Raw genomic sequence first — 12359 nt, 5'->3', positions numbered from 1 at the left:
AGGACAAGAATATCACTAACTATAATACAAACCAGATTAGAAGTACTGTAAGAGGGTTTAAAAGTGCTATAGAGAAGGAAATAATCACATCCATTTGGAGAGGTTCATGAAAGGCTTGACCGATGTAGGGGACATTTGAGATGGACTTTGAATGATGTGTGGGATTTCAGTGGGGACTAGAAATATAAGTGTAGGAAAGGAAATTATTTCAGACACAAATAGAAAAAAAATGGACTATGTCCAGTATAATTATAGCTAATAATAAGTAGGTGGCACACTGGATAGACCTGGAATCAGGAAGACTCATCTTCTTGAGTTCAAATCCAACCTCAGACACTTACAAGCTATGTGACTCTGGGCAAGTCACTTCACCCTATGTACCTCAGTTTCCTCATTTATAAAATTAGCTGGAAAAGGAAAAGGCAAACCACTCCAGTATCTTTTCCAGAAAAACCCCAAATAGTGCCACTAAGAGCTTGAAAGATGTTAAGTAAAGTCATGGAAATGATGAGATTAGCAAGGGAGAATATAGGGAGAAAAGGGATAAGGACTAAGATTTTGTCTCTCAATTAGAGTTCGATTCAATTCACTATAATTTAATTCAGCAAATATTTATTCAGTGCTTTACTGTATTGATCCCAGAGGAAAGAGAACATTTATATAAGATACAGTCCCTAGCCTCATGGAGCTTTCAACCTAATGTTAATAATACACAAATAAAAGTAAGATACAAATGCAAATAGCTATAATATAAAATATCATAGGATAAGTGTTTTAAAGAGAGATACTGTTCATGTTTGAGGAAATCTAAAGCTTAGTAAGATTGTTGGATTTGTAGCCAGAGGATATCATTAAAAAAAAAAAAATATATATATATATATATATATATATATATATATATATATATATATATACATATATGTTGCTTTTTGGAGGGGGTAAGGCAGAGCAATCAGGGTTAAGCAACTTGCCCAAGGTCACACAGCTAGTAAGTGTTAAGTGTCTGTGGCCACATTTGAACTGAGATCCTCCTGACTCCAGGGCTGGTGCTCTATTCACTGAACCACCTAGCCATCCCTCGTTTCAAATCTTGACTCTGTTATTTACTACCTGTGTTGCTGTGGACAAGTCACTGTCCTTCTCTGTGCATTATCTGTAAAAAGAGAGGGTTAGACTAGAATGTCACTAGATGATATCTGTTTTTTTTTTTTTACTCTCTGTCCTATGGTGTATAGGATTGGTGACTAGTGAACAGGTGCTTACAAAAGCAAATTCTTAGAATTTAATTATTCTCTTCATCCAAGGGTTAGGCTCTAGTTTGACAATCACTATTGATGATACATAGATAGGAGAAAGGAAAATGCATTTATTAAGCATCTGATATGTGCCATCCACTATTTTAAACACTTTACAGGTGCTATGTCATCTTATACTTCACAATCTGTGAAGTAGGTGCTAGTATGATTCTCATTTTATAGTTGAGGAAACTAAGGCAGGAAACAATTACATGACTTGTCTAGGGTCATATAGGAAATAAGTGTCTGAGGTTGAATTTGAATTCAGGTCTACTTGACCTGGAAGGAAGGAAGGAAGAGCAAATGAAAAGAAAGGAAAAGCAAAAGAAAGAGCAAATCTTATGTACAAGACAAACCCAGGTCTTCATGATTCTAGCCATGTGTCCTATGCTCTAAACTCATGCTTTCTTTACACATTTGATCCTAAGTATCCTGCAACTGTTCAAGCCAAAAGTAACTATAGATTTATTGGTGTCTCTTTTATTCACTTATTACATTCAACATTATATTCTAAATTTTCACGTACATATCTTTTTTATGTTCCTCTTCCTCCCCCTGACTATAAATTCCAGAAAGAAAAAAGGCCCTCCTTCTGGGGTGTCTTTCCTAGACATTCAGGGAGACCCCCACAGCCTTTTCTCTACATGAGGTAGCATTCTCCAGTGCATTCACACTTGCTTGTTTATATTTTATTATCTTGCTTTTGCTACACATGGCCTATCTAGTATAAGATTACAAACTAGTGGTTAGTCATCACTGTATTCTGGGTGAAGTGGTGGCACTCTAGGCCCTAATTGCTAGAGAGTTGGATTACTGGAGTAGATTTGGGAAGGAGACCTTAACCACCCCAGGTGCCTCTGGAAAAAGAACAGGGAAACACTGAGGCATCTCTGAGTGGCTCCTCTTTCCTGTCTGTCTCTGTGAGTAATTACTGTGTAACTTGGGGCCTGTCTTCTCTCTTCTGATAATCCAAATTTTCATGGGCATAGTGAATGAAATCACTTGGCCCCTCCCTTTCATTAAAGATCCTCCTCTGGGACACTAGGAAAGGAAGGACAGTCAGCAAAGGACCAAGAGTTGGCTCAGAGAAATGAACAGAAAAATAAAAACCAATGAAAAAACATTTATTAAACATTTACTACTTGCCAAACACTGGGCTAAGTACTAGGTATTCAAATACACAAGCAAATATACTTCTTGCCTTCGAGGACCAATAAGAGGTGGTCTTTGTCAGGAAACTGCTATGATCACAGAAACTGGAAACTGCAACCTATAAGAATCTTTGTTGTTCTGACATTGGGTAAGACTACAGATCAATGGGACTTTTGAGAAACTTAGCAAAAGGCAGAGTTAAGGGATGGACAAAGCATTACAGTGAGTCCAATTGAATAAGTACCAGCATGGGAGAAAAGAATAGACCTGTAGAGAAAGAGACAAGAATGACCAAAGGGAAGAATACATTAGAGAGGAAACCATGGGCTCTAAGTGAGAAAATCATTACCCACAACTCAAAACTTCCCTTCCTTCTGCAGCAAACAGCACAAAGAACCCTCCAGTGGACCAGGTGAGTTGCATTCCCCAGCTATTCTCTCCCTTGCCACTTCTCTCCCTCCCCCACATCCTCACCCCAGTATTTTTCCTTCCAGGATTCCTCAGCTTTCTATACTGAGGTGAAGAAGAAAGACTGACCTAGAGATTCAGAGAAGGCCAAGGCTGCAGAGAGAGATCAAGATGGTGTCTAAAGTGATAAAAATGTGAAGTTCCTCTGACCCTTCAGTGACAATTGGACCCACACCCAACTTGTTCTTTCACTTAGGTGAATTCGGCAATTCTTTCCCTAAATTCAAAACTGCACCCTGAGCACGCACAAAATTAAAGCCATCTCATTGACTCATCTGGGTTTTCATTATGAAAGGAAATTAAGTCACCTTCAATGAGCCTTTCTTTTCTGGCCTAGCACATCCACCCAGAAACCAAATTACAAAACAAAACGTTGTTTAGTTTAATAACAGACTTATCAAGGTTTGATAATTTAGTGAAACATCCCTCTCCATTCAAAGAACATTGCTGTTTAAAAGCAAAACAAAACAAAACCAGGATCCTGCACCTGGAGTCAGAGAACCTAGAAAACACTGGAAATATATCAATAAGTTCTGATTATCCCTTCTTCCTTTTGCAATATCCCTTACAAGCCATGTCTCTCTCAGTTTCCTCATCTCTAAAGAATTAGATGGATTAAATGATAGTTAAAATCATTCCAGTTCTAAACATTATGTGAAGTTGTTGACAGCGTTCCTATACTAAGAGAAATCTTAGTGCAAAGAAGAGAGCATTGGATTTTTTTTCCTCCCAGAAGTCCTGGGTTCAAGTCCTGATACTTCTACCTACTCTCTATGCAGCTGTGTGCTTATAAATGTTTAACAACTGTCTATCTAGAGTGCAAAAAGTATACATGTGACACACCTTTAAGCTTAATCTGCATTATTAACATTTTATTCATCATTTTATTAAGTCTAGATAATCAACAAAACAACAAATAGAGCCTTTTTCCAATATCCAAGCTATAAATGTTCACACTGAAAATTTAACAACCAGCTCTCCAGAACTGATTCAAGCTGGCTCAAGCACCTACGAAAAAGTCATCTCACATCCCTCAGTCTTTATTTCCTAATCTATAAATATCAAAGGACTGAACCCTCTTTCAAAGGTCCTATTGGAAATTTCTATCTGTCCTTATCATTACAATATTTCCCTTCTTCCTCAACACTCTCACAACATGCTAAAATTACTACCTTTGATGCTTGTCTTACATCAATTACATTTTAGAGTGAGTGGATTCTGGTGACACTGTGCTCTCCTAGTAACATGCCTGCCAGTTACCCTTCAGGATCACTCACTTTGGAGAATGTTAATCTCAACTGGACCTTTCTTGACCATTGTTCATAATGAGGGTGGGAAAGAGAGGAGTCAGTGAGGACCTACCCTATATCTTCAAGCCTAGTCTAATGGAAGAGCTGGTATACAATGAACAGAAATAGGGTAGTAAGGAGGAAAAGCTGGGCACTGGGGTTGAATTCAATTTCAACCATTTTGAATATGAGGCAAAGCAAAGACATACAGGTGGAGGTGTGTAGGAGAAAGATGGAAATGTGGCCATTTCTAATGCCTATCCTAGGATAGGGTAACTTTTGAGCTTCTAGTCCCCCTGAGTCTCCTGCACTTACCATGATTTTTCTACTTCTGTATCCCTACAGGCTAGCACAAACCCTTTTATACACGTGATATTTCATAAAGATCTATTCAGTTTTATTGAAATCAGAGCCATAAATATAATTTTTTGTGCTTGAGGAAAATCTCACAAAAGTCCTGAAAGATTCACAAAATCTACCCAAGGCAAATAGTATGAAAAATGTTCTCAAATAAACTTTTAAAAGACAAATTGTGCTGGGGCACAGTCAGGAGAGCTGTTGGAGAGAAGACCTGAGAATAGTGAGATGACAGACTGATAAATAACAAGGCCATGAGGGGATGGGGAAAGGATAGGAGAATAAGCATTTATTAAGTACCTACTATATGCCAAGCAGCTATGGGGGCAGTGGATAGAGCACCAGGCCTGGAGTCAGTAAGACATCTTCCTGAGTTCAAATCCAACCTCAGACACTTACTAGCTGTGTGACCCTAGGCAAGTCATTTAACCCTGTTTGCCTCAGTTTCCTCATCTGTAAAACGAGCTGGAGAAGGAAATGTCAAACTACTCCAGTAACTTTGCCAAAAGAACCCCAAATGGGGTCATGGAAAGCCAGACATGAATGAACAACAAAATTTCATACTCTGAGATTAGCTCACTTAACCTCCCATACCAGTGGTCAGTTTTAGTATTATGATTATTTAGCTCTGTCATTAAGCTATACCACAGAAAGAAAGGCAGGGAGGTATAGTTGACGGATCACTGGACTTGGAGGAAGGAAGACCTGAGTTTGAATCCTGCTTTAAACACTTACTTCACAAATCACTTACCTTTCTGGGCTTCAGTTTTCTCATTCAGTAAAATGTGGATGTTAGAAATACCTTCCAAATCTAAACTGTGATCTTGTGATCGCTTTCCTGATTTAACTACTAAGGCAGGAAACAAATTTTACATAAATTCAATTCAATGAGAATAGGAATTAGGGTGGAGTGACCAGGACTTGGCCCTAGATCTAGGTTACCTAAGTCCTGTCTCTGACATATACTGACTATGTAATCCTGGGCAACACCCTTTCAAGGCCCCAGACAATTTTCTAAGGCAGACCTGCACAATTTGGCTGTAGATAGGGGCCAAAATTAAAATAAGCTAAACTTCTTCAGGCCACAGAGGTTTTTAGTGGCTTACTTTACAAGTAAAGGTATGATTAATGATTAAATTATTTCTGAAAAACACTTTTTTAAATCAATACATAATCTAGAAATTGCTATCAGCAAACACTTTATGAAGTCACCTTCAGTAAAAGACTTCCCAGCAGCAATTTCTTTAGAAATTTGAAAACTAACCTTAATAGCCACCTCATTTTCTGAGTTTACTTTCTTGAAAAACAATTGTTTCCCACTGAGATTTTTCAACAATTTGGATGCTTTAATTTGGTTTTCATTGGTGTCCAATTTGCTAAAGTCAGGATCTTTTGATTCTAAATGACAACAAAGATTGTATTCCTTCAGAACAGCTATTACTTCTCAGCAAACAAGGCACAATATTTTGTCTCTCATTTAAGCAAACAAGTATCTATTTGTTCACTCCAGATTAAACACTCTATGTTCTAATTCCATCTTCTGTTTCTTTTTATCACCCATTTTACAAAGTCATTCCAAAAACTTTGGTGTTAGAACCAAAAAATTTCCACAGCAACTACTCACATACAAAGAAATGTCGAACTGAGTGTTTGACCTTGGAGAGAGCACATGTATCTTGGAGGGCAGGCACGCAGAGAGGGAAGGGAAGAAGCCCTCACGCAGTTGCCACTCATCCCATAGGGGGCATCAATTGCATCGGTGCATGGCTGCACTCACTCTGTTCCTGTTCAACGCCAGAAACAACTGAAAACACAGCAGAAAGATAAGACTCTTGCTCCTCCCAGACTAGAGACAGACTGAGGATGGTTGGTTGCCAAGGGTCATGTGACAAATAGGAGAGAGTGCACAGTGGCAACCCACGCTCCCAGTTACACAATGGGTACAATAGTGACTAGTGGAAGGTGGGTCAAGTGGGCACAGATGAAGCCCTCATTACATCTTTTCATTTTTTAGATCCTCCACATTTTTCATGGGCTGCCAGAAATCCTTCATCAGGCCACAAGTGGCCTGTGGGCCATATGTTGTGCATACCCGTTCTGAGGCTATGAGATGAGAAGCCATTGACAGGTTCCATCAGCTGAGGGAATTTTTTCATCAAGAGTTCCCTTGAATTATGATAACAATAATAAAAAAGATAAATATTCACAGAGCACTTTATATACCTCTGTTTAGAGGTGAGGGACAGACTTGACTGCTGGGGCATCAGATGGATTTGTAAGCTACAACATTAATGGATTGGTTTTTTGTTTTGGGTTTTGGGTTTTTACAGTGGGATGTGTAGCCAACATAAGAATCACTCCCTTTCACCTGCAAGGGTCAATCTCTACTCTGCCCTCAGTCTACCTAGAAGGCAAAGCTGCAATGTCAGGTGAATTCAGAATCACAAAATATGAGATTTGGAAGGCACTTAAGCATTCATCTAGTCCAATCTATATGCAAAAGGACTCTCCACTATAATGTACCTGACAAGTGGTTATCCAACCTCCTTTGCTAACAGACCTCCAAGGATGAGAAATCCACTATAGCAAAGGGAGCAGCTAAATGTGTAAAAGGGAAATGGTCATCAGACTTGATGAATTGATGGGGGAGGGGGGAATGAGGGGGAAGAACAAGCATTTATTAGCCATTTTCTATGACTACAAGTGAAGATATTTACAATTTCACTAAGTGCTTGGCAGTTATTTCATTAGATCTGTGAGAAATGATTATTTCTTTCTTGTATTTTTAAAAATAAATTTATTTATTTTTAGTTTTCAACATTCACCATTATAAGAGTTTGAGTTCTAAATTGTTCCCTCTCCCTTCCCTTCCCCACCCAAGACAGTGTTCAATTGTATATCGGTTATAAATGTACAATCATGTTAAACATGTTTCCATATTAGTCATGTTGTAAAAGAAGAATCAGAACAAAAGGAAAAAAAACATGAAAAAGAAAAAAAAGAGAGAAAAATAGTATGCTTCAATCTGCATTCAGACTCCATAATTCTTTCTCGGGATGTGGATAGTATTTTCCATCATAAGTTTGTCTTAGATCATTGCATTGCTCAGAAGAACTAAGTCTAACAAAGTCAGTCATCAAACAATGTTACTGTTACTGTGTACAATGTTCTCCAGGTTCTGCTCACTTCACTCAGCTTCAGTTCATGCAAGTCTTTCCAGGCTTTTCTGAAATTTGCCTCATTCTGAAATCTGCTCATCATTTCTTCTGAAACAGAAGTATTCCAATACATTCATATAGCACAACTTGTTCAACCATTTCCCAATTGATGGGCATCACCTCAATTCCACATTCTTGGCCACCACAAAAAAGAGTTCCTATAAATATTTTTGTATATGTGGGTCCTTTTCCCATTTTTATATCTTTGGAATACAGCCCTAGAAGTGGTATTGCTGGATCAAAGGATATGCACAGTTTTATAGCCCTTTGGGCATAGTTCCAAATTGCTCTCCAGAATGGTTGGATCAGGTCACAACTTTATCAGCAATGCTTTAATGTTCAACTTTCCCATGTCTTCTCCAACATTTATAATTTTCCTGTTTTGTCATGTTAGCCAATCTAATAGGTGTGATGTGGTAACTCATGGTTGTTTTAATTTGCATTTCTCTGATCAATTGTGATTTAGAACATTTTTATATGACTATAAATAGCTTTAATTTCTTCATCTGAAAACTGCCTGTTTGTATGCTCTGACCATTTATCAACTGGGGAATGACTTGTATCTTTATAAATTTAACTCAATTCTCTATATATTTTAGAAATAAGGCATTTATCAGAGACACTTGTAAAAATTGTTTCCCAGCTTTCTGCTTCCCTTTTAATCTTGGTTGGGTTGGCTTTGTTTGTGCAAAACCTTTTCAATTTAATGTAATCATATTGCATTTCATAATGTTCCTATCTTTTGTTTGGTCATAAATTCTTCCATTCTCTATAGATCTGACAGGTAAACTATTCCTTGCTCTCCTAATTTGCTTAGTTTCACCCTTTATATCTAAATTATGTACCCATTTTGACCTTATCTTGGTATATGTTGTAAGATGTTGGTCTATGCCTAGTTTCTGCCATATGGTTTTCCAGTTTTCCCAGAAATTTTTGTCAAATAGTGAATTCTTATCCCAGAAGCTGGAGTCTTTGGGTTTATCAAACAGTAGATTACCATAGTCATTGACTACTGTGTCTTTTGTACCTAACCTATTCCACTGATGTACCACTCTCTTCCTTAGCCAGTACCAAGTAGTTTTGATGATTGCTCCTTCATAATAATATCCTTTAGATCTGGTATAGCTAGGCCACATTCCCTTGATATTCTGGAACATTTTTTCCTCCAGATGAATTTTGTTATTATTTTTTCTAGCGTCACAAAATAATTTTTGGTAGTTCAATTGGTATGGCACTTAATAAATAAATTAATTTAGTTAGAACAGTTGTTTTTATTATATTAGCATGGTCTCCCCATGAGCAACTGGTACTTTCACAATTATTTAGATCAAACTTTATTTGTGTGAAAAGTGTTTTGTAACTGTGTTCATATAGTTCCTGGGTTTGTCTTGGCAGGTAGATTCCCACATATTTTATATTGTCTACAGTTACTTTAAACGGAATTTCTCTATCTCTCACTCTCTCTTGTATTAATAACATTATTTGATCAGAACCAAGGTTTTTCCCCTTTTCTACTTCCTCATCCAGAGATCAACCAGCGTGGGAGATCTCTCTTAAAGATTTAATCAGACAGCAAAAGAAACTCTTAAGTTTAGGCTAATGGGTGAAGTCTTGCTCATTGTGTTTACTGAGACATATCTGGGAAACTATTGATTCTCCCTTTTGTCAAATAGGTGATATGGAAATTGATATCTCTTTGGTCCAAGTTACATACCACAAGACCCTCACAGTAAGATAGACCACCCTCTCATTGTAATATTCATTTTCTCATTAATTATTAACTAGTCAGAATTGATTGCCTCAGGAATACTTAATCTTCCACAGGCATGTAAACTGTGAGCCCACTGCCATGAGGGATCTTTGGTCCAAGAGAGACAGCCAAATGACCATCCTTTTATTAATAAGCATGCTGGTCTTATTAGCAAAATGTTTAAATTACCCAGAAATTATACCTCTTGAACTTTTTTTTGGAGAAGGGAAGGTAGAGCAGTTGGGATTAAGTGACTTACCCAAGGTCACACAGCTAGTTTTGTGTTAAGTGTCTGAGGTCACACTTGAACTCAGGTCCTCCTGACTCCTGCTCTATTCACTGTTCTACCTAACCATCCCCTCTTGAACTTTTTTAAATGACAGTTTCACTCTGTGGATGCTTCTAGGTAAAGAATTGCTATCTGTTATCTCAAATCAGAGCAGCTTCTCCTAAAGGGAAGCCTCATAATTTAGTGGACAAAACACTGGACTTGTAATTAGGAAGACCTACCTCTCCTCAGACACTTACCAACTGTCTGTTCTTGATCAGTAACTTAACCTCTCTGGGCCTCAGTTTTCTCATCTATAAGAAGAAGGGGTTGGCCTCAAAAATCTCACAGGTCCCTTCCAGCTCTAAGTCTGTGGCCCTGATATTAAATACAACCAGATTCTTCATTTTACCTCTTTTTATTTACAAAATTCTGTCATTACAACACTTCCTTCCTCAGGCAAGACATTAAATTTCTGCTAATACAGCTCAGCTTGCATTAATTTCATTTTAGGTCTATCCCTTCCCCTTTTGTGTGTTTCCTCCTTTAGTTTCATATGCATATGCTTCTGGCAAACCAATATTTCGTGTATTTTCTTATCAAAGTAATACCATCGGTCACCTCGATTCAAACCTCAGACATTATGGTGACCTATTTCCTCTCCCTCCCCCACAGCAATTAGTTGTCAACTGAAGCACCTAGGTAGAACAGGGAATTCTATTGTTGTTGTTGAGTTGTTTCACTGTCTGTCTCTTTTTTTCTTTCTTTTTTTGCTTTTTGGAGGGGGAAGGGCAAGGCAACTGGGGTTAAATGACTTACTCAAGGTCACACAGCTAGTAAGTGTTAAGTTTCTGATGTCGGATTTGAACTCAGGTCCTCCTGACTCCAGGGCCAGTGTTCTATTCACTGTGCCACCTAGCCGCCCCCTGTCTGACTCTTCATGACCCCATTTGGGGTTTTCCTGGCAAAGATATTAAAATGTAACCCTGGGCAAATCACTTCATCCTTTTTGCCTTAGTTTTCTCATCTGTAAAATGAACTGAAGAAGGAAACAGCAAAGCACTCCAGTATCTCTGCCAAGAAACCCCCAAATGGGGTCACAAAGAGTCAGACATGACTGAACAACAATAGAAAAAGAAAGGCATTACAGTGTTTCAGGCTTGCATACAGGTGGTAGCTGTGTCAGAGGAGAAAAGGGGATGTTTGTGAGAAATGTTGTGAAGGTAGAAACGGCGAGATTTGGTGACATAGTGGATGTGTAAGATGACTACAAGTGAAGATTGATTTAAGGATCAGGCTGAGATTGTGAATTTGGAAAGTGGGAAGATGGTAATACCCTAGACAGTAATAAGGGGGCTGGGAAGAGAAAAGATAATGAGTATTGTTTTGGATATGTTGAGTTTGAGATGACAAAGGGACATCCTAAAAGACAATTGGTGATTTGGAACTGGAGCTCAGAAGAGAAATTAAAGTTGGATATGTTTGGGAATCATTCTCAAAGTGACAAAAACTGATCCCATGGGAGCTGATGAGATCACTAAATGAGATCTTTAGAGGGAGAAGAGAAGAGAGTCCAGGAGAGAACCTTGGTGGTTACCCAAGGTTATTGGGTGTGACATGGCTGAAGATCCAGAAAGGTGAATTGAAACAAAAGGGTCAGATAGACAGAAAAAGAATTAGGAGAAAATACTGTCACATAAGCCTAGAGACAAGAGTATATCCAAGAGGAGATGGTGGTTCATAGTTTTAAATGGAGCGGATAGGTCAAGAAGGATGAAGACTGAAAGTCATAAAGTTGACAATTAAGAGATAATTGATAGTCAACAAACATTAATGAAGTTCCTACTGTGTGCCAGATTCTGCACTGAGGATACAGATGCAAATTCGAAAAAGAAAGACTATCCCTGCTCTCAAGGAGCTTACCATTTAAAGGGGGAAGATTTTACACAGCCACGTGAAATGACTAGACCTTTTTTTCCAATCTTCACAGTTTCTCCAACCTCTAAAAATAGGAACTAAGTATAAAAGATAAAGCAAGTTCAGCTGTGTCCTTAGAAAAGGATACCAATAACCCTAAAAAGATAATAATTCAGTGAACTCACAGCAGAAAAGGATAATCCCCCACTCTTAGCTGGTTCACTCAATCCCCTCTCCCCACCACTCACCAGACTGTGGCAGCAGGCTGTACAAGGCAATCCATAGCCTTGCAACTGAGAGAAATGATTATTAATAACCAATGATTTGGGAAGATCCAAATTCCTCCCCCTGCCCCTTTTATTTTCTAAAGTTCTCCTTTTAAAAGCTCAGTCTCTGAAGATGGAATTAACTTTCTTCTCAGTTTGGTCAAACCCCAACCAACCTTACAAGGAATTTAATCTAAGGTGGGGAAATCCATTGTGCTCTATACAAGTTTGGGTGGGGATAAATTCTTTTATTACATCCCCCAAGGCTGGGCAATTTAGAAATAAATAACATAATCAGAGTTAGAACAGGTCTAGCCTCTCATTGTAATATTCATTCTCTCATTTATTGTTAACCAATCAGAGTTGTTTGCCACCCTCA

General features: G+C 38.2%; 1 protein-coding gene across 2 annotated transcripts in view; it reads left to right on the top strand.

The window, feature by feature from the left end:
• The window catches only part of LOC138141963 (Fc receptor-like protein 2), a 38156-nt gene extending 32064 nt beyond the window's left edge, over positions 1-6092 (top strand). For both annotated transcript variants that reach the window (XM_069062850.1, XM_069062849.1), the window contains 2 exons: positions 2828-2859; positions 2942-6092. In XM_069062850.1, the coding sequence (XP_068918951.1) occupies positions 2828-2859; positions 2942-2983 (74 nt within the window). In that variant the 3' untranslated portion in view covers positions 2984-6092. The remainder of the gene's footprint in view (positions 1-2827; positions 2860-2941) is intronic.
• Positions 6093-12359: the final 6267 nt, after the last annotated feature.

This window comes from Petaurus breviceps, unplaced genomic scaffold, assembly GCF_028583685.1.
Source record: "Petaurus breviceps papuanus isolate PSGF00001 unplaced genomic scaffold, PetGlider_PUasm1.0 90510, whole genome shotgun sequence".
Lineage (NCBI taxonomy): Eukaryota > Metazoa > Chordata > Mammalia > Diprotodontia > Petauridae > Petaurus > Petaurus breviceps.
Note: the sequence above shows the minus strand (reverse complement) of the source record. Positions and strands in the feature narration are given on the sequence as shown.